This window comes from Drosophila montana, unplaced genomic scaffold (genome assembly GCF_035044405.1).
Source record: "Drosophila montana isolate Dmon_TW-CO22-7 unplaced genomic scaffold, ASM3504440v1 contig_787_1, whole genome shotgun sequence".
NCBI classification, from domain to species: Eukaryota; Metazoa; Arthropoda; class Insecta; order Diptera; family Drosophilidae; genus Drosophila; species Drosophila montana.
In genome coordinates this window covers 436,508-457,520 of record NW_026999082.1, presented here as the reverse complement: position 1 = coordinate 457,520, position 21,013 = coordinate 436,508, and the positions used below count along the sequence as shown (strand labels likewise).

The 21,013-nt window shown below is 41.6% G+C and overlaps 3 protein-coding genes across 3 annotated transcripts in view; all 3 read right to left on the bottom strand.

Moving 5' to 3' along the window:
* Positions 1-15,302, bottom strand: part of LOC135440028 (mucin-2) — a 30,554-nt gene extending 15,252 nt beyond the window's left edge. The window contains exon 1 of the mRNA XM_064698986.1: positions 15,116-15,302. Within this exon, the coding sequence (XP_064555056.1) occupies positions 15,116-15,229 (114 nt within the window). The 5' untranslated portion in view covers positions 15,230-15,302. The remainder of the gene's footprint in view (positions 1-15,115) is intronic.
* Positions 2,890-3,869, bottom strand: LOC135440048 (surfeit locus protein 4 homolog). The gene has a single exon (XM_064699019.1). It carries the CDS (start codon positions 3,779-3,781, stop codon positions 3,095-3,097), a length of 687 nt encoding a protein of 228 aa, XP_064555089.1. The 5' UTR covers positions 3,782-3,869; the 3' UTR covers positions 2,890-3,094.
* A 2,383-nt stretch (positions 15,303-17,685) lies between the features above and the next one.
* On the bottom strand, positions 17,686-18,577 carry AgmNAT (Agmatine N-acetyltransferase). The gene has a single exon (XM_064699018.1). It carries the CDS (start codon positions 18,500-18,502, stop codon positions 17,849-17,851), a length of 654 nt encoding a protein of 217 aa, XP_064555088.1. The 5' UTR covers positions 18,503-18,577; the 3' UTR covers positions 17,686-17,848.
* Positions 18,578-21,013: the final 2,436 nt, after the last annotated feature.

Here is a 21,013-nt window from a genome sequence, read left to right as displayed (position 1 = left end):
CTCTTTACTTATAATAGCCAGAGACGCCAAATTTGGTATATAGACTCTCGCATAGCTTATGCCAAGCCAGAGTATTTCGTCTTTTGAATACTTTCTCTTACGAAACATCATTCCAGGTGTAGAGCATACACCTGAGCTTTTATATTTTCACACTTGATATACTTAAGCATTGAAATTTTATGAAGATCGGACTGTACAGACCGAAGCAGGGAAACTGGCGCCGGGTTCAGGGTATCTGCTAGTCCGGAACACTCGCACCCGACTAGAGGCAGTCCCAGTTCTTCTTCTTCTTTTGGAAGGGAGAGACGTTGAGGGTTTGGCTGTCGAGCGTGGAGCCACACCTGTATTAGCAATCCTTTTGATATATTGTAATATTTTATGCATGCCAGCATGCCTTCTACTCATTTTAGGCCCTTTCTCTCCATGCCAATCTCTCGACACCGAAGCGAACATATTTTTTACTTTATTTTCTGTGCGAAGGTGAACTTAACTATGTCAAATGTCATGTCATTCGGAGGGAGCAGAGAGATACCCAGCAAAAGGAAAAACAAGAGCGAAATATCTACACACATGCAACACCTGTCGTTACATTGTCACAACGCGTTCCTTTGAGCCTGCTCCGTGATTGTTGAGTGCCTCTTATGGCCATTAAGGCAAATGTGGCCCAAATGCTGCCACACGCGAGTGTGTGTGTGTGTGTGTGTGTGTGTGTGTGTGTATCCAGGCTCTGAATAAAATATGTATCTTCTCGGTTTCAGCAGACACTTCAATGTACAAAGTTATTTGCTTTTACCATATGATTTCCAAAGTGCTGGCAATTTTTTGCCATTTCCCAGGAATAAGAGGGGGCGCTTGTCTAACCGAAATATGAGTTTATCTAAAGTATGGTTATTTTAACCGAATAGCCAAGTCAATTTATTCACTCATCTAATATGCAATGCATTATGCTGCAGAGCTGAAGAATTTCATTTTGAATGGCGCCCAACGTGGCTCGCCCGGCAGTGTAAAACAAAACTTGAGCTAAATTCTAAGATCTCCCGCCGAGCTGGCATTTAAGTAAGTGTCAGGTTAAGTTATGCTCACTTGATTCCAATTGTTGCCAGCCTCAAGATAATACATTTGAATCTAATAAAGAGCTTAAAATCGAATATAGCCAAGCATTTAGCTTGAGACAGACTCGGAATAGCTCTAGTTCAATGAATATGAATGAATTTGTATGCGTTTAAATGCCGGTTACTTTGCTGTCCAAGCTGAAATTGTGCAAACAAATTTAATTTGTGTTTATTTAGAATATTATAAGTGCTCGAGCATCTTCTGTGGGCCAAATCAACTAAATAATCAAACAGAAGGCATTTGTTTCGTGTCGATGGACACAATATAACGATTATCTTAACAAGATATCGAATCGAGCAACTTTTCCCAACCATTTACCAAGCATTTACATCTATTCGGCGCCAAGACGAAGCTCTCTCTCTCTGTCTGTCTCTCTCTCTCTCTGTCTGTCTCTCTCTCTCCCTTCAACCTGACGATGCTCTCCTCTGCAACGCTCAATTTGTTGGATATTTTTATTTGTTTTGTTTGCTTCCATTTTGTTTGTTTTTTTTTCTTTTTTGAAGCATCGTTGATAAGCGCTGGAACGACGGACAGATAGACAGATAGACAGATTGACAGACGGACAGACAGACAATCAGGTGAATTGTGGGCTGAGTTAAGGGGCTGCTCTGTGCGGTCGAGTGGTGGGGGAAGGGGGGGGGGGGGTGGAGGGGGTAAATGATAAATAACGCTGAAGCTTTGAAGAAAAATTTAGCAAAAATAAATGAGATTGCCGCATAGGTGGGTTGCCCAATGCTTGGGGCGTGGCCAGACTTATAAATAAAACGACGAGCACACACACACACGAACACACACACACACGACTGCACACTTACACACTCACACAAGTGCATTGTCCTTGATGTGACCCGCGCTGCCAGCTGCAAGTGGCAACAGTCTGTGGCACAAGAGTCGCAGCAGTTGCAACATGGCAACGATTTTTGCCAGCGTCAGGCAAAATTGTAGACAAACTTACGTCACGACGATGTACCGAGGACGCGCCCCCCCACCCCCCTCCGTCCATCCCCCGACCCTTGCTTAGCCAACCCGCCGGCTGGCTGTCAAGTGTCGCGCTTGCTTGCATTCGAGTAAAAGCTGCCAAAAATTTATTAGAATTGAAGACACCAACACATGTCATCCAGTCAGTCAGTCAGTCAGTCAGTCAGTCAGTCAGTCAGTCAGTCAGTCAGTCAGTCAGTCAGTCAGTCAGTCAGTCACTCAGTCAGTCAGTCACTCAGTCAGTCAGTCAGTCAGTCAGTCAGTCAGTCAGTCGCGGGCAACTATACATCACTTGGTGTGAGCATGTGTGTGTGTGTGTGTGTGCATACATCAGAATATTTGAGCACATATGAATGAAATGCGCTTTAAAATTGACAGCTCTTGAGCTGCTGTTAAAGCAATTTAACTGCTAGTTAACGTTCGAGTTTCAGCATTTCAAAGATATTTGCAATTACCAATTAAATCTGTTCAAAAGACTGTCAAACTATAATCTTATATTAATTCCAACATTTTTGTAATAATTTCGATCATTAGGTAAGATCATCAGTAGTTTGTTAACCTTTAAAATTGATGAACTCTAGCTAGATGAACGTGCATATTAGAGATTTTCTGGAACTTCGATGAGAATATGCACGTGCATCTATTTCGAGGAATCGATCAATGCAATTTATATTATTATGATCTGAAATAATGAAGTGTACAAACTATCAATGTAACTTTTAAAAAATATAACCTGATACAGGCCTATAGCTACAAAGATCTCGACATGATCAACGGGGGAGTTAAGTCGTTATTCCCTTGTGAATTAATATCGATTAACGGTTGGTTTATTGAATGTTAAATCAACTTACATTATAACATCATGTAACATCTAACATATAACTTACAGGTCTTTTGATGATAAACAAACTAACATAACATCTTAACATATAACCTTCTAGCATGAAGAACATACAGTTTACTGTTAACATTCTTAAACAAATTTGTTGTCCACCTTCGAAATTCAGAACTCCTGCGTGTGGACGGCGGTCATCAGGACGCCGCCAAGTATGGATACCATTTGCCAGAACTGAAATCGCTTGTAGAATATGATCGGCATGTTGCTGAGCGAATAGGGCAGCTCCCACCAGGCATATGCCTGAAAGCTCTGCGTGGCCAGCAGCAGGAGCAGCATGGCCGTGGACCACTTCAGACGGTAGCCGCTCAGCACGAAGATGATCAGTAGCTTCACCCCGTAGCGGTGCAGGAGCTGCCAGGGCAGGCCATCGTTGAGGTTCTTGTATGTCAAGTAGGCCACAAACAGGAAGCCGCAGCGGACCAGACGATGCGGCGGTATGGTGGCCAATAGTATGGCTATCACCAGGGCGAAGACATCGGCGTACATTTCCATGTTCCAGAACATGGGATTCGAGGCCACACGCAAGTTGGCCAGCAGGCTGAGTATGCCGGCGGCCACTTGGCGATTGCTATCGAAGATGACCATGAAACAGGCCAACAGCTGGCCGGCGACAATGCAGGATAGATAGAGATTGGCGTAGACCTCGCCGCAGCGCCAGTTCAGGTTGAGCAGGGTCCGCTCCAGGTCCCAGTCGTGCAGCAAATGCACCGAATCGGCCAGGAAATTGCAGATAATAAAGAATCTGGCCAGTGTGGCCAAAGCATCCTTCAATTCCATGGGAAGCGGCTCCATTTTGTTCGTTTCAGAACTGTGGAATCTTCCTTTTTTTTTTTGTACAATTTTAACACGGACCACGAAATATCGAAAGGGTATTGTTTTTTTTTTTTGGACTTTCAACAGTTTTAATACAAGTTTTGTTTGTTTTTTGGAAAGACAAAAAAAGTAGGTACAAAAAAAGTAGAATTAGTGACTCCCCTTTTCGGCTGGGACTTTACGCTAACAGCTCAATGAGCGCCTACTGCGATAGAGCGGCAAATGTTTTGAGCGTGATTTATATTGCTTTGTGCTCTTAAACGCATATTAGTTCGAGCACAATTGCGAAAGATAACGCTCTTAAGACTTAAAGATAAAGTATATTAAAGTGATAAACGCTCGCCGTCAGAATTTGACTCGAGAGAGAGAGCAGTTTGAGTTAGATCGCACGTTCATTGCCATCATTAAGCGCAACAAATTTAATGCTCAATGAGCAAATGCCTTCGCTCTATCCCTCTCTCTCTCTCTCTCTCTCTCTCCCTCTCTCTCACTCTCTCTCACACTCTGACAGTGTGTGCCATGCAGGTCCTGGTGACTTAGTGCGAGCGAGAGAGCTGTCACACGAGTTTAAGCTTTCATTTAGCCTTGCTCAATTACTTAAACGCTCTCAATCTATTTGACGCTCTCTGCCGCTTTCGCTGCTGCACTTGACATGTATTTTAAGCCCAAGGATGGCAACGTAATTTGCTGTGCATAGTCTAATCCTTGCGCTACTTACTGTCGAGCCAATGCTAAATAATGCACTCAAAGACGCAAAATATTAACGGCCGTGCATGTGTGTGTTTATATGTATGCACATACATACATAAGTATCTGACATACTTATATACATATGCGCACATAGACAAGTCATTTCTCATAGATTCTATGATAAGCACATGAGAATCGCTTTGCTTTTATTTTCGCAACCAGCTTAAGTGATTTACTTTAATAGTTGCATCCATACACAGCTTGGCTTGTTTAAGGGGTGTTGCGCTGCGGGGGCATTGCCAAGTCGTTGCAGCTTTATCACAAGACGTTACGAATGGCAGCTGAAAAGAAATTAAATTGCTCTCAACCGACACACTGTACTAAAAAAGAAACGCATAGCAATGCGCTGCCAGCTGCTGACGGAGACAGTGGCAGCGGCAGCAGTAGCAGCAGAAACCATTCACTTGCTCAGTCGCTGCAGCTGCTGACGACAACTGAGACTGTGTGGGTGTGTCTTGCAGTGTTTCTCCCTCTGTTTGAGTGTCTGTCTGTATGTGTGTGTGTGTGTTTTTGTGCAGTTAAAGTTTCTAATTGAAATTGAAAGAGAGCGCTGGGACGCTGATGGCTGCTGTTAAATTTGTATTCAGAATGTCAGCACGAGAGAGTGAGCAAAGATGGTGGCCAAGCAGTTGCAATGGTTATTTTGTGCCGACACGCAAGCAAAGGCAAAAGAATGTTAATGCCATTTGTTGCAGCTTTTGTTGCTTATGTTTCGGCTGTTTGTCAATATGGCTGCCGCAGCCATGCATGCTGCAAGTGTGACCAGACACAATCATTAAGTGTGCAATTCTTTAAGCAGTCTGCATACATATGTATGTTTGTTTTCCAATATTGCTTTTTTGTTTGTTGTTGTTTTGTTCTGTGTGCAATTATTCGAACAGTCTTTGCAGGTTGTGTCTCGCTTTTTGGCTTTTTCCAATTTTAATAAATTCATTTCCCAATTTCTGAGCACTTCGGCCAACTACTAGAAGAACTCTTCTTTTCGAACTCAAGCTCAATTAAACGGGCGCTTCAAAAGTTTGAACAGCCACAAACCCGACCAGGTGCATGTGTTTAAAATTGAAGCATCTTCATATCGTCCATTGTGTGGTCTGTGTGCGACTTGCCTTTGCGGCCGGTCCTCCTTCTCCTCCCCCTCCTCCTCCTCCTCCGGCCCATTGACAAACTTTGAATGTGCCACGCCCCCGGGAGGCTGTACAGCAACCAGGGCTGCGGATTCGATTCCTAATTAAAAGCGCAAAACTTTTGGCCATTGATCGAAATCGAAATTGTCGAAATTGTCGCACATGATGTGGGCATCATCTGTCTGCGGCTGGAGCTGTGGGCTGCGCCCGAAGCCTGAGGGGCGTGGCAGGCCGCAATGTCTGCCGCAACAATAGCAAATGAATTTGTGCGGGCCGCATCTGCAGTATTATATGTATGTATATGACGGGACTAGCAATGCCAAGCAAGGGATGAGATATGAGATATCCTAAAAAGCGGTAAAGAATTCCCATCAGCGTTGGAAAACACTTAAGCACAGCTATATGTTCTAGAACTAACACGAATCTTTTCTTCATCATGCATAATTGCGGTCAACTTTTATCTGACAACTGTCTGTAGATGATCAAAAATATGTGTTTACCAACACTGGCAAATAGCCTGCCTGCTCTCAACTAAATTTGCTAAAATATCTGTTATCAGATCATAAAAAATACATCTTAATTGTAAATATATAATTTTGTCAACACTGGTAGCGTGCATGGGAATGACTAACAATCTATTTACAGTTTTACCAACACTAGCAGAGCGCGTAATATGAAAAACCACTCAAGTCCAGCTACTTTTTGCCATGCCATAAGCATCAGCAGCGTAGCCTACAGCAGATTATAGCCCGTTTCGCCTATGTACAGGGTATTGAGGTGGCAATGAAACGAATCGTGCCAAAAGAAAAGTTGTTAAACTTGTGTCACATTTAATTAACATGAATCAGTGGCTTTTTCTTGCTGCAAGGGCAGCCTGCCACGAGTGGAAGCTAAGGGTGTCGGTGTGTGTGTGTGTGTGTGTCGGTGTGTGTGTGTGGGCGGGGGGCGGGAAGAGCAGACATGTGGCACGCTTTAGACGCGTGTGCGGGCAGAATAAGTCTTTGCGCATTTGTAATTTGTTGGCTTAACGTTTGGCAATAAACTTTAAATTTTCATGACCACGAATCATTAAACTTAAACGAGCAGTAAATTAACAATTAATGCACATGTGTGTGTGCGTGAGTGTGCGTGAGTGTGAGTTTTATGAGCTCGCATACACAAATTACTTAATGCCATTTTTTATTGTTCAATTATTAAGCAGCAGGCTCGGTTAGCATAAAAAGTTCAACACGCATTAGAGCCCAATTGCTGGAGATTCGGCCAAAGGCGGCCCCAACAACAGCAACAACAACAACAACTGACTGCCTCGATTAATGGGCCCTCATTTGTTATCAATGATGCCCAGGCGAACGATAACATTTCGACACCCAGCATAGCTTCCCGTCCCCCCTCTCTCTCTCTCTCTCCAGCCACGCACTTGGCCAGGACCACAGCCATCAGCGTCATCAGCGTCATTATCATCATCTCATCATCATCATCATTATCATTATCATTGTGGGCCCATTGCCATCGTCATGGCTGAAGGCAAACTGCGTCTAGGCCTCATTATCATCAGCAACATTTATCGAGGCTAGGCTCGAACTTTGACCGCCTCAAATGTCCGCAAATTAATTTGCCTTTGCCTTCATTTCTCCACCAACAACAGCAACAACAGCTGCCCCTCTTTCTGCCCCTGGTAATTGGCCTAGGAATCTCATGAAAAGCATACCTGAACTCATTGAGAATGGGCTAAGAAAGGGTATTATGTATGTAAAGGGCAGGGGGGGGGGGCCCTTCTGTGTCCCCATAGAGGAGATATATGTATGTATATTCTTGGTCGATCTAGCCCTGTCCGTCAGTCGATGTGTCCGTCCGCAATCTTCAATTCAATATAGATCCCAGTTTATTTCATATTATCGATTGCTTGATATCGATAAATATCGATAACGAAAACCTGTTCTTCTCATCTCTCGGAACCTTGCAGAGCAATATGTACCAAGATTCTGAACATTTGAATTCCTGGACACCTCCCCGAGTTCTTCACCAAAATGAAAAAGTATCATTCTCAGAGAGACAAAGCCTTGGTATGTACAAACTTTATGATGCCATATTTACGCCCAGAAATTTCGATAAGGGTCGGACTATAAAAATCGAAGTTAATCAGGAATGCATTGCACATATTATGGGGCCAAGACAAGAAGAAGCACGGCCAGAAAAAAGTTCGCAGCTAACGGAAGAAGCTCGAAGCAGCTTTGCGCTGGGTGCAGGATATCTCCTCGTCGGGCACTCCCGACTAGAGCACCTTTTCTTGTTTTTTTTTCTTTTTGGCAAATTTACAATTGAAATTTTGTTGTTGTTATTTTTCCTTTTTTTTTTTTTTTTTGCATAACTCTCGTATTTTTTGAACTGAACTTCTTGCTAGAAGAAAGTTTCTGAAGTCTTCACGAAAACTTTTGACAAGTGAAACGTTGGCTCCTTTCTGCTGCTGTTTACAATCGATTATAAATCCGAAGTGTTTTAGGGTTATTTTGTTATCGCTAAATTAAATAGACTATTTAACAACTGTGCAATGGTAAACTTTTCTCAACTATCTCAAGAATGTTGTGCCCCACACACATCTACATTAACTCAAATTGAAATAATATGTTTCTCAAGAATTGGTAGCTCGTTGTAACTCTGGCATATTAATTAGCATCAACTTTATCTTTAGCATCAACTTTATTTTTAATTCCAGCCTCGAATCAGTTTCAGGTGCTATTTTAAGACAAATTGCACAACTGTGAAATATACTTTGTAAACTTCCAATTGACAGCTTTCTCTATCTCTCCCATCATTTATCGATAAAATCGATAACTGCCACAGTGAGCAGTTATCGAGCTATCGAGTCGCGCACTTTCAGCTGTTATCGACACATGGAAAGGGTATTTTGCAGTCAAACTGGAACTTTCCAACTTGCCAGCTGGCATTGATGAATTGTTGTTGAGTCTGTCGATTCAAGTTTTATCGAAAAAACAAAGCGACAGCAAACGCTCGATAACTATCGATCATTCAGAGTTGCACGTCCAAATGATGGCTGTAGCTAAAGCTAAAAACAATATACAAGTATAGAATGCCGCGAAAGTTGTTGTTGAACTTCTAGCTAAATTTGCAGCGAAATTGTGGCTAAAGTTGCAGCTAAAACTGTAGCTAAAATTAAGTTTAAAATTTAGATAAAAGTCTAGTTAGGTTGTAGCTAAAATTGTAGCTAATGTTGTAGCCAAAGTTTTAGTTTTTTTTCAGCTTCAGCTAAAGCCGCAGCTAAAGTTGTAGCTAAAATTGTAGACTAATTTTTAGCCAAAGTTCTAGCTGATAATTTAGCTATATCTGCAACTTTAATAGTAGCTAAAGTTGTAGCTAAAAAAAAAAGCTGAAGCTGCTAAAGCTAAAATGTTGTAGCTAAAATTGTGGCTGCAGTTGTAGCCAAAAATATAGCTGATAATTTAGTTATATCTGCAACTTTAATATCAACTAAATTGTAGCAAAAAATTGTAGTTAAAGCTATTGCTAGAATTGTAGCTGAATTTGTAGCTAAAGCTGTAGCTGGCTTTTATAATTTGCTGCTAAATTGAAGCGAAGCGCTTTGTTTGTGCATAACGAGGCGTGCAGCGCGTTAAACAAAGGATCCGACACAAGGGCCAATGGCAAGGGAAAGCGTTAGTGGAAACCTAGGTGCAAGTTGCAAGTTGCAAGTTGCAAGGGGCAAGGGGCAAGGGGTAAGGGGTAAGATCTGTACGCGTTAGCTTTGTGCCAAGTTTGTTAGTGTTGGGTTCAAAATAAACCAACTGCAAATGCCGTCGCGTCGCGTCGCGTCGTGAATTCGCCCGCATACGCAGCGCGTTGGGGAACTGACGGATCGGGTCAAAGGAGCCAAGGACGAGGCGCAATCGGGAGTTGATTACCGCCTGTCAGGACGCGCACACAAGACAAAGCGGATGTTGCAGCCAGCAAATGGCGCTCCAAGTGCCAATTGCAATTGCGTCATGCGGCCCCCTCACCCAGCTCCCAGCTCCCAGTTTCCAGCTCCCAGCTCACACTTCAGCGCGGCCAGCCCTCGGCCACGCCTCAAAGTTAAATACGTGCCAAAGAGACAGATATACTCGATTAATATGCAAGGTAATCGTATAATCGATGAACACTCCTTTATCTAAAGATAAATTTGCAATTAAAAGGAACCATTTTAATATTGGCAGAACGGAAACTGAATGCAATACGGTATGATGATTTACTATAAATAATAGGGAAATGGATTGGTTGCAAAATCGATTTTTTATCGATTAAAAGGAAAAAATATTGAGCATATAATAAGCTCATTCTGCATATGATTTCTGAAGAATATATAATTAATTAATTTCAGTTCTCTAGCTTTTGTAGTATACGAGATCGATGAGGTGAGACGGACGGACCCGGCTAGATTGAGTCAGCTCCTTAGCAGAATCAAGAATCTATATGCTTTATAAGACTTCAGAAGATTTCTTCTGAAGAGATCGACTGAGCTCCTAAGCAGAATTAATAATCTCTGTGCTTTGTGAGATCGGAGAAGATATCTCCTAAAAATATGGACAGACCTGGCTAGATGGACTCAGCTGCTTAGCAGAATCAAGAATCTAGCAGCTTTACGTGGCTTAAGAAGATTTCTTCTGAAAATAATTATCTCAAAAACCGATAAAAGCACGCAAGCTTCCAGATAATGATCACAAAGTGATCACATATAAGATTTAAAATGTAGTCGAACAACTTGTTCTGAGCCGACAATTAACCATTTTCAAGGTAATCCAAGACGGGGCAATAAGCTGGCTAGAGCAACGCCCAAGTTAATTTGCATATTAAGTAGAGTTCCCGAGTTCCTTCGATCCTTGGATTACGCTGTGGCTGAAGGTAAGTACGAAGCCAATTTGCATGGCACGCAACCCGTTGATGGCCTCAATCAGGTGCTCCAGCGTGTGTGTGTGTGCGCGCGTGTGTGTGTGTGCCACATGCAGCACATGCTATGTGATTTCCGTTTCCGTTTTCGCTTCGTTTTTTGTTTTTGTTGCTTTCGCCTTCGCGCTGGACGCCACGTAATTGGCTGCAAAAATGCTGCCATAAATCAGGGCGATAATTATGTGGGCGACTGCGTTCCAGCAGTAGGTAAAAAGTGAGAAAAAAGAACACAGGGGGGCGGGCTCTCGATTTGATTGCCCCGATTTATATGGATACTGTTTTTTTTTTTTTTTCTTTTTGGCCATCATAAATTATGTTTGTGTGATGTGCGAAATAGTTGCAAGGTCAGGGACGATGTGCGCAACTTTTGCCAAATTTCCATTCAGCATTTGCCATTTTCCATTTTTTGTTTTCCATTTTCGATTTTCTATTTTTATTTGATGTCCTGTTCGAGCGGGCCTTGGTAGCTGGCATAGAATGTGGAGCAGCAGCAGCTTTGGCATTGACTGTCGCTATGATTAATTGCATGTTGTTGCGGCAGGCAGCAGCTCGTAAATTGTTGGGCGCCCAACGTGGGGATGCCACAGCGGGCAGGAATGAGAATTTGGGGCAAGCTGCCAGTGCGAAGCGAATGTTTTTGCCGCATTTGGCTCTTCTGCTCTATGCTAATGTTGCATTATTAATGCAGCTGCAACTAGGCAAGCCGCATGCCCCCAAAACGCTGGCCGGCAACATTTTGTCGCAGCAACATTTTGTGGCAAAAAGGCGCTCGAAACCAAGCTGAAAGCGGGCAAAATGACCAGCAAAACAGGAGACACTCGCAACCAACTGCCTGTCTGTGTATGTATGTGTGTGTGTGTGTGTAAGTGCGTAATGCTCTCCAAAGGGCAACTCCTGCGGCGACCATGGCTAAGGCTTTGGGTTACGGGTAAAAGCAATCACGATAATAAGCATAAATAAAAAGCCCAACAAAAAATTACACGAACACAAAAAAAAAGGGCAAAGGGCAAGGCAAAAGGCTAGACAAGGGGGCAGGGAGTGGGAGGCGGGGAGGGGGGGGGTCGGGTTGTCAGGGCGCGGAGGGAATGACTACATAGAAAATGGCACCGCAAGTTAACCCTCCGAAATGCTTCAGACGAATCAACAACAACAAAAACGGGCAAACAAGTCGCACGGCGCCAGGCGGCCTGGGTCGACTAGCAGATACCCTGTAGGTAGAGTCTATAAAGCAAGGCACTCGGGCATGTGCATGTGGAAGTAAAAGGTTTAGAATCGAACCGGTAAGAGACAGAAATTTGTACTTGTTTGCCAGTCGGAACATATTTTTCTTCATTTATATATTTATTTTGTGGATAAAAGTGTTTTGATTTTATTTATTTATTTTCCTTTTCTGATGTCGCTTTAGTCTTATGTTTAGTTCCGACTGAAAATTTTGAATTTTAGATTATAGTTTTAGTTTATAAGCCCAACTTTAATCATGTTTCCCCAATAACTCGAGTACTCCTCGGCTGATATCTGTGAAACTTTTGGTTTATCTAACAAAATATGCTTAAATAAACGTGTACCAATTATCTAGGCGTTCGCTCTCAGTGTTTTTCCGATCAGAGCTTAGTTAGAAGGTGGTCTCCAGTTGTGTCCGCAAATGTGATCTCTAAAACAGAAACATTTCTGAATAAGTATCAAACATCTGGAAGTCTCGCTGCAACGACCTGCGCATACCCTTTCTTTGGCTCATTTGCTGTTTACAGGGTATTAACGGCACGAGAATGAGAACACAAATAAGTTTTGTAGTGGCTTGCACAACCGCTGAACAACGTCGTAAAAACTTATTTAATTTGTGATTTATATGAATAAAATTTTCTAGTAAATTCCCTGAAATTATTCATTTCGCAGCCCCCAACAGCAACAACAGCAACAAGAGCAAAACAAACGAAAGAAAAATGGCATTGCTAACTGATGGCTGAGGGTTTTCCGCAGGGGGGCGTGGCAGGCAACGACCAGTCGAAAGGATAAGCCCCGCAACCAAAACAAGTCGCCAGTCTGGAGGAGGAGGCTGCCACTTGGACTGACCACGGATGGGAAGGGCTGCAGCGAGGGGAGCGTCGAATGCCAGGCAGATGACAGCAATGGCGACGATGACGCTGCTTGGCACTCCGCTCCCCCTCTCTTTCCCCCCTTAATATAATTCACCCTCTAGCCAGCAGTCAGCTAAAAAACAATCAAGATTGCTCTGGATTGCCTGACTAGCAGATACCCTAAGCACTGCGCTTAGCAGGGTATCAAGCTTCCTTTGCACACAAGCTATGTGCTTCTTCTTTTCAAGGCCCCAATCTATGGGAAATACACTCTTAACTAATAGCCTAATTCCACTATCAACATTTCTTACATTTTATGCGAATGTGAAGTATGTTGCCTGTAAGTTTTCTCATAAGAAATCACATAACCTTCATTTGCACTAAATTTAACAGTAACTCGTGCTTTTTGCGATGATTTTTCGAATTTCGTATCGATCAGCTGTTCATTTAAAGAAGCGATACTTTTTGCCATTAATATGTTACCGACAACTGACACTTGCTAATGGAATCGCAGAATGTGAAGTGTTGTAAATGTCACAAATGTTGAGCATAGTGAAATCCGGCTACAACTTCGGAGCTTATAGTCCGATCATTAGGAAATATGCAGCGCATATTGTTTCGATAAAGAACTCTTTTAGAATTTTGGTGAGAATCGGGGGAGCATACTTATATTAACTTTTATATTTCCAGCTCTGATCAGCTCCAAGATATGCTCAACAACAGTTGGTTCATATCGATTCTTATCGATTACATAGAAACGGAGTAAGTTATCGATATTTGAAATAAACTCTCCGTTTCTCCGTGATCTCTGAGTTCGCTGCGTTCATGCATGTTAAAAGACAGAGTGACAGATATGTCTAGATCGACTATGCTCTCTAGGAATATGATAATTTCGTTATACGTTTTGGACTCAGAGTTGGCCCCTTTTTCATTGAAACCAAAACCAGAATACCCTCCCCTGTCTGAATGGATTCAGGGTATATAAATAACTTTTGACTTGGCTAGCCAAGAGTTCACGTTTTTGATTTACTCCCAAAAACACACACACACACACACACACACACACACACACACACACACACACACACACACACACGCACACTCGCGGTCGCGCGCGACACACACAAAAGTCGCAACTTTGCGCATATAAATTGGGCAATTGGAATTTTGAAGTCCTGCCAGAATGAAAGGGCGACCGTTCCGCCGGCGTCTCGCCGACGCCCGACATTGGCGCCTGCCTCGTTCGGGCAGGCCAACAATTTTGGTAAGCATCGCCTTAATCGTTCAATTTGCGGGCCAGTTTATCTACGTATAACTGTTGTTAAATTGCCAGATATATATGTATATTTTTTTTCCTATGATGAATTGCATTTGAAATGATCAAATTGTTCCGAATGAGAGTTTTGTGGACAGCTTTGCCAGTGTTGATTAATACACAAAAAACTACTGCTCTATATTCTTTTATCTTTTTTCAATCATTTGAGAGGTCTTTTCTCACATTTAACTGAACTTAGTTAATGAAAATACATGTACTCAATAACTCTGCTCGATATATGTGTGTACATCCTGATGTATGGCTTGGTACATCAATTTGGCACTTTGCCACACTTTTTAGCCGTCTTCTCCTAACTCTAATAGCCTTCATAGTTTGTCTAAAAAAGAATTTATCTTACCTAACCCAAACTTGTGCTCATCATGATACAAAAATCTTTGCGATCTTTTCAGCATTTAAACATTTATAGAAGCTAAAGAATTTGATATAAACGCAATCGCAGCTAATCAAGTTAGTCAATAAGGGAAAATGTGCTATCAAATCAATCTACATCGCTTTTTTTATCAGTTTTAGTGACGCATTCTGTTAAAAATGTGTTGTTTAACATGCATGTCAAATATATACAATCATGTTAAATATGCGCTAATATCGACAAGGAAAAGGAATTTATTTTTTTGACAGTCACATAAATATCTTATAGTAATGTTTTAAATAATATTAATGAAAGCATTTATTTTCTAATATTAGCATTCATTCAGATTAAATAAGTATCAAATGCCTTAGGCAACTCTTAACATAATTAATTTTAAGCACTAATTTTAAGCACAGCTAGTTCTTCACAACTTTAACTAAGTTTAAGCTTGATAAAAATCACTTTAAATTCATTTTAAATTTCTTATTTCTAACCACTTTTAATAGCCAATTTAGAAAGAGCCAGTAAATAGACTTAAGTATTAAGATATATTTAACACACTCACTTCCCGATTTCTTATGCTACACTAAATAAATGAGTGCTGAGCAACTGGATACATAAGTGACTGTTACTTTTGGCCGCACTCTTAACACTTTACGCTACGCTCACGAGAGAGCACTTAATCTATCAATTCCGCTTTGTGCGACATCCTTAAACGACTTTTTCTTAAAGGCCACTTACCGCACGCGCATCGCAGCGCAGGCCAAAGCTGGCCAGGCACAAGCCCAACAACGGTAGCATCCACAGCCGGCTGAGGCGGAACACGTTGCGTCTTTGTAGCGGCTCGCGCGGCATCTTTAGCAGAGTTTTCTTTTTTTTTTTTGGTTGGTTTTTTGCGGTATTTCTGGGTTGCCTTTCAGAGTTTCAGTTTTACACTGCAAGAAAAAAAAACAAGACAAGCGAAACAAACACAAAAACAAAAACAAAAACAAAAACAAATTTGATAAACGGCCGTGCAATGCAAATTGCGCGAATTATAATGAATGAATTTCGGAATCGAATTCCGCTGCGTTTCTGCTGCTTTGCGTGTTTATTTTTTTGATTTTGCCAGTGTTGGTAAGCTTTACATTTAACTAGCTATTTTCTATTTTGCCGGCGCCAGTACGACTTGTTGTTTACTTTCGCAAAAACACACACACATGCAAACAACCAACCAAACTGGCGCCACGAACAAAAACAAAAAAAACCACACACAACACCAGCGAAGCACGAAGAAATCAAAAACACTGAAAGCAGCAGCAACAGACAACAGCAGGAAGAGCCACTATTTAAGGAAAACGAACCGAACGCGCACGCGGCACGAATTGTTCTGGCGTTTCGACAGCGTTGGGCGCTCCTTTTGAATAACAGCCACAGCGGCGACGGCGACGGCGACGGCCAAATGGGATGTGCGGCGAAAGCGCATGCTTTGCGGCGAATTGCCAGCACAGCGGCATTGACGAGCGCAAGCAGGCGAGCTGCCAGCGCCAGCGCTCTGGCGAGAGCGAGCTAGCACTAGCAAGACATGGACAAAAGGGCCTGACGTGCCATCAAGTTTATAAAATGTACGTGACTGTGGCTCGCTTCGCGCTTGAAGTGTGTGTTAAGCTTTGCTGCTGCTGCTTCTGCTGCCGCTGCTGCTGCTGGCAGTGCGACTCCTTGCCTGCTGCCTCGCTCCCTCGCGCTCTCCAACTACGCCCATGCATTTGGCACCATGGCAAATGTTCAAGGACACACTCGCACACAGTCAATGCTTTTATTGTGCAGCATTTCTTTATTTTTAGTTGATTTGTTTGAACAATTTCGGTAAGTTTTACTTTTTTTTCTTCTTATTTTTTGTATTTTTTGTTTTCTCTGACCTGACCTTGGGCCGCCCCATCCGCACTTGGGACTGTGTCCTCCTTAAGCATTGCTCCAATTACGCCAAATTTTCGTTGGACAATGGTCGCCACTTAAACTTCACGCGCTCCATTTCACTTCAACAAGCTTCAACTGTGCCATAAGCCGTCGGACCAATCCTAAGAGTATTCTCTACCCTCCCCCCCCCCCCTCCACCTTCCCACTTCCTGTTGTCTCTGTTGGTTTCCTTTTGCGGATTACATTTGTTATCGATTCCAGATATTGTTGGATGCATCTAGTATTTTCTTGAAAAACTGCTCTGTTTATCATCTGATTGCCATGAAATTTTCAGCATAAATAAAAGACATGGTTAAATAAACGAGTACCAATCGTTGAGGCCTTGACTTTTGAAACAAGTTAGATAATTGTATTAATCTTGGTCTTCAAATTACGCTCGAACAGGACTATTTGTGCTTATTAATTATACATATATGTTTATGGATTGTATAATGCTTCAGCCTAAAAGTTGACTCTAATTTACGAAAAATGTTTAATCTATTGATTGGCAATCATTTGAATCTAATATCGGGGCTTATGTACATCAACGTTTTTGATAAAAAACCATCTCTGGAATGATGTCCACCTTTTTGATGAAATTTTCTTTGGAATATCTCGGCCAAATAATGTAGGATTTGGGAATATTATACCATTTTTGACTCGTAAGGATCAGCACTATCGATTGGCATCAAAAGAATGAAAATCTAAATTTTGACACAAATCGTCGAAATGGCAAGGGGTTACATCACGTTTTATCCCAATTTCGGGTTCGGTTCGAAAATCAAAACTTTTTTGATGATTTTTATTGAATATCTCGGGTAAATGATATCGGATTTGAAAATGTTATACCTTTTTAAATTTGTACGGATCCCTACTATCAACTGGCATTCAAAATTTTGAAAAATCGTAAGGATCGGTAATATCGATTGGCATTAAATAAATAAAAATCTACTACCTACTTTCGATTGGCACTCATTCAAATCTAATATCGGGGGCCTACTTCAACGTTTTTGACAAAAAACCAGCTCAGGAATGATGTCCATCTATTAGATGATTTTTTTTGTAACTGTAATCGCGATTGTATTGTTTTCTGTGTTGCTATTTGAATCCTTTTTTTTCTCACATAGACCTAATTATTGGTGTGGCTGTTTAGTAGAGGCGGCGGCAAGTTCCCTCAAATATTTTTTTTTTAATTTGTTTTTCTTACCGTTAAAGCAAACGATCGCGAGCTGCATTTGGTGTTGGTACAAGAGGGTTCAGGGTATCCCCTAGTCGGGAACTCCCGACTAGAGCCTCTTACTTGTTTTGTAGACTAAGTTTTCTACATATTGCAAAGTTGACTTTGGATCATTTCGCAGTCAAAATAAGGTAAGGTATTTAAAAGGTAACAATTATATAATAGATTTATAATGCATATGTGTCTAATAAATTGCCATTTGATAAGTCTTAAAGTAAAAAAGCACGCGAAACGGTTCTCAATGGTTGGTATGGTATAGATAAGGGCTCAATATGGTATAAGTTAAGCATGTATGCGTACAGCTACAAGCGCAGCGCGAACGTCTCCAAGAACTCATGTGGAGCAGGTGGTCGAATGAGCTGCTGCCCCGCCGCATCCACGTAGTCGGTGTAGGGCATTCTGTTGACCGCCTCGTAGCCCAGGCGTTTCATCAGGCGGCCAGAGTAGATGCTCGTACAGTCGACGGTGAGCAGCGGATAGTTCAAATCTCGTCCCCGGCCAGCCAGGGCATTCATGAGACGTTCGCCCAGAGCGCGACCACGCAGATTAGCGTCCACGCCAATGGCGTGCAGATGCAGAGCCCTGTCCACGTTGAACCGGGCGAAGACGTTCGCATCTCGCTCCGCAATTGCCAGTATGCCCAAGATGCGACCCCATTTGCTGCCGGCCAGTTCGGCTGCCTCCTCGAAGAGATGGGCAGCCTCATCGGCGGTTTTCGGACCCGCCACAGCAGCGGCTACAATTCGGCCGCGGTGCAGCATTAGGAGGCAGGTGCCATGCGGCAAATTGGAGAGCAGGAATTTCTCATCGGCCTCATCGGGCTCCGGTGGCGGACAGCCGGCGGTTAGCGGCTCCTCCCGGTAATAATGCTCATGTAGAAACTCCATCAGTCTGTTGCCATCTTCCACGGCCGCAACACGGATCTCAATATCGTCATCATAACCGGCGGCACTCATCGAATACAATTTGTTGCGGTTATCACAGCTGATCGAGGTAGCGAATGCTTGTGGCTTGCAGCCAGTGTGACCGTATGTGTAAGACGCAATTATGCTTAGAATTTTAACAAAAATACTAACATCTATTTAATGATATTTATGGATTCATCCGATAACATTATCGATAGATTATTCTCTTCTCATTTGAACAATATCGTATCTACATCGGGCTCCTATACAACTTGAATCAGTCGAAAAATTAGTTTGAGTTTGTGTGAAAGTCTTTTTATGCTATAAAATCTTTTGATCAATCTCAACAATCACCAACTTTAATACTCTCCTATCCATAAAACCGTATTATAACCGACTTGACTAAATACAAGTACATTTTATGGCTCCGAGAGCAACGGAAAGTAAAGACTTATTTACTTTGCTTTTATGCATTACCTTATTATAGCTACACACATTTGAGAAATGTGTATTAAGTATACGGACATGACATTCCAGCTCGAAGCTGAGGCCCATCTTAAGCCTCTGCTATTCCATTGGATGCACTCATAGACCCCATCAAAGCCACCACAATACACCCACAAATAGAACGCGAATTTCGCAGCTAAAGCTGCTCCCAAGTTTTGTTAACGCAAATCAAGGAAATGGCGCAACCAACGACTTGCCCCATTTGGAGTTCGTCTAGCAGAGTTGAGACTTCGTGGCATGCCACAAGTGGCAACCCGCTGCAAAATAAAGGCTTGGTGAGCCCGAAATAGCTACTAGGCATACGCTCGACTAGCACCCGGGGAATACCACGTGGAGGCCCCAACTAATCCAGTTGGGACAGGCTGTGTCTACATGTCGAATTACGCTGAATTGCCATCCTGCGCCGTTCCGTTGATCCCCCTCCCAACTACTGCTATGATTTCTATAAACCTCTTGCCAATTAACCTGTCTCTTAGAGGTTATTAAATATTAAAGCCTTTTAAGATTCGACAATAAATATTTCTCACAGACAAAGGCAGGCTTATCGTTAAGCTATTCAATTAATACTCATTTTTTCCATTCCTATCTAGAATTAAAAGCATTTCATATTTTGTTTCATTTACTTCGATTAAATATTTCTCACAGACAGAGACAAGCTTATCGGAAAGGTTTTTTTTGGAGCAAATTAATTGGTAGTGAAGGTATTTTTGTAATATTTTTACTTTCAATTATTCAACGGATCATCCTTGATAAAGTTTTGCTTGGAACAAACTCATTTTATATTTAAAAATATTTCTCTTTTATTCATAAATATTTCTCACAGACAGAGACAAGCTTAACGTATGTATATATATTTATTTTATCAGATTAATCATATTTTGTTCTGTTCAGATATAATTTTGTAATAAGTTCTATAAGCCTAGACTCCCAGCTAGAATATGAGCACAGTTTTCAAAGCTAAATAATATATCTTATTTCTTAAGATTATTTCAAGCCTCTTTTCTTTAAATGGAAATTTTGCTTACACGAGAATCGGTTCTTTTTTGATAGGCTACTCGTATTACCAAAGCTAGAAATTTTGGCAAGAGCATTTTTTCATGTCGGAAAACGACATGAAATCTTAAAGTTTTTAAAGTAGTTCGACATTTTTATGCGCAAAGCGAGAAATTACCGCAATGTAAAGAAAACACGAATTGAATGCGATTATTCCATCCAAAATATTTGTATATCATATACATACATATGCTTGATACTCTTGTTTCGACATTTTCAATGTAAATCTTAGTTTGCGTTATCATAGGCATAAACAAGTAAGAGGTTCTAGTCGGGAGCTCCCGACTAGGGGATACCCTGAACCCTCTTCTTCCAACAGGCGATAGTTATAAAATGAAAGATACTTGATATATACATATATACTATTCTAGAAGCTACATCTCAAGTTTGGTGTTTTTAGCTCTGGCAACCCTGGCTATGAGGCACGTCATACGTCGGGCAAGTCTTCGTATTTTCGAACAAACCGCCTCGAATTTTCGAACGCCGTTCAAATTTGTAGCTGCACTCAGTCTGTTACGGCGTCTCGTCGACAGCAGACCAAATATTATTTTTATTTTGCCGTTTTTTTTCTGAATTTTTTTCGATTAGCTAACTTTTTTTTATTATTATTTTGTTGTTGTTAATATTCGTATATCTGTATGTTTGCATGTGTGTATGTAGAAATACATTTACTGCCAGAATCGGACATGGGTAAGGAAACCCATCATTTTTTTTGTTTGAAGATTTTGTTTGTTATGGATTTTACGAGATTTTTCTTTATTTTGTATGTCAATATTCCTATATCTGTATGTTTGCATGTATGTATGTAGCATGTACTACCAGAATGGGCCATGGATTTTTTCCCTTATTTTTCTGCATTTTCAAGATTTTTTGGAAATATTCCTTTGACTATATGGTTGGATGTGTGTATTTAGAAATTTATTTACTGCATGAATCGTGCATTGTTCTTTTTTTTAGTTGATAAGTTGATGGTACTGTCCTTAATGCCGACATTTCTGTAAT

Bases quoted from the DNA above. Each gene is read 5' to 3' on its own strand.
- LOC135440048 (XM_064699019.1), bottom strand. From the start codon at position 3,781: ATGGAGCCGCTTCCCATGGAATTGAAGGATGCTTTGGCCACACTGGCC.
- AgmNAT (XM_064699018.1), bottom strand. From the start codon at position 18,502: ATGAGTGCCGCCGGTTATGATGACGATATTGAGATCCGTGTTGCGGCC.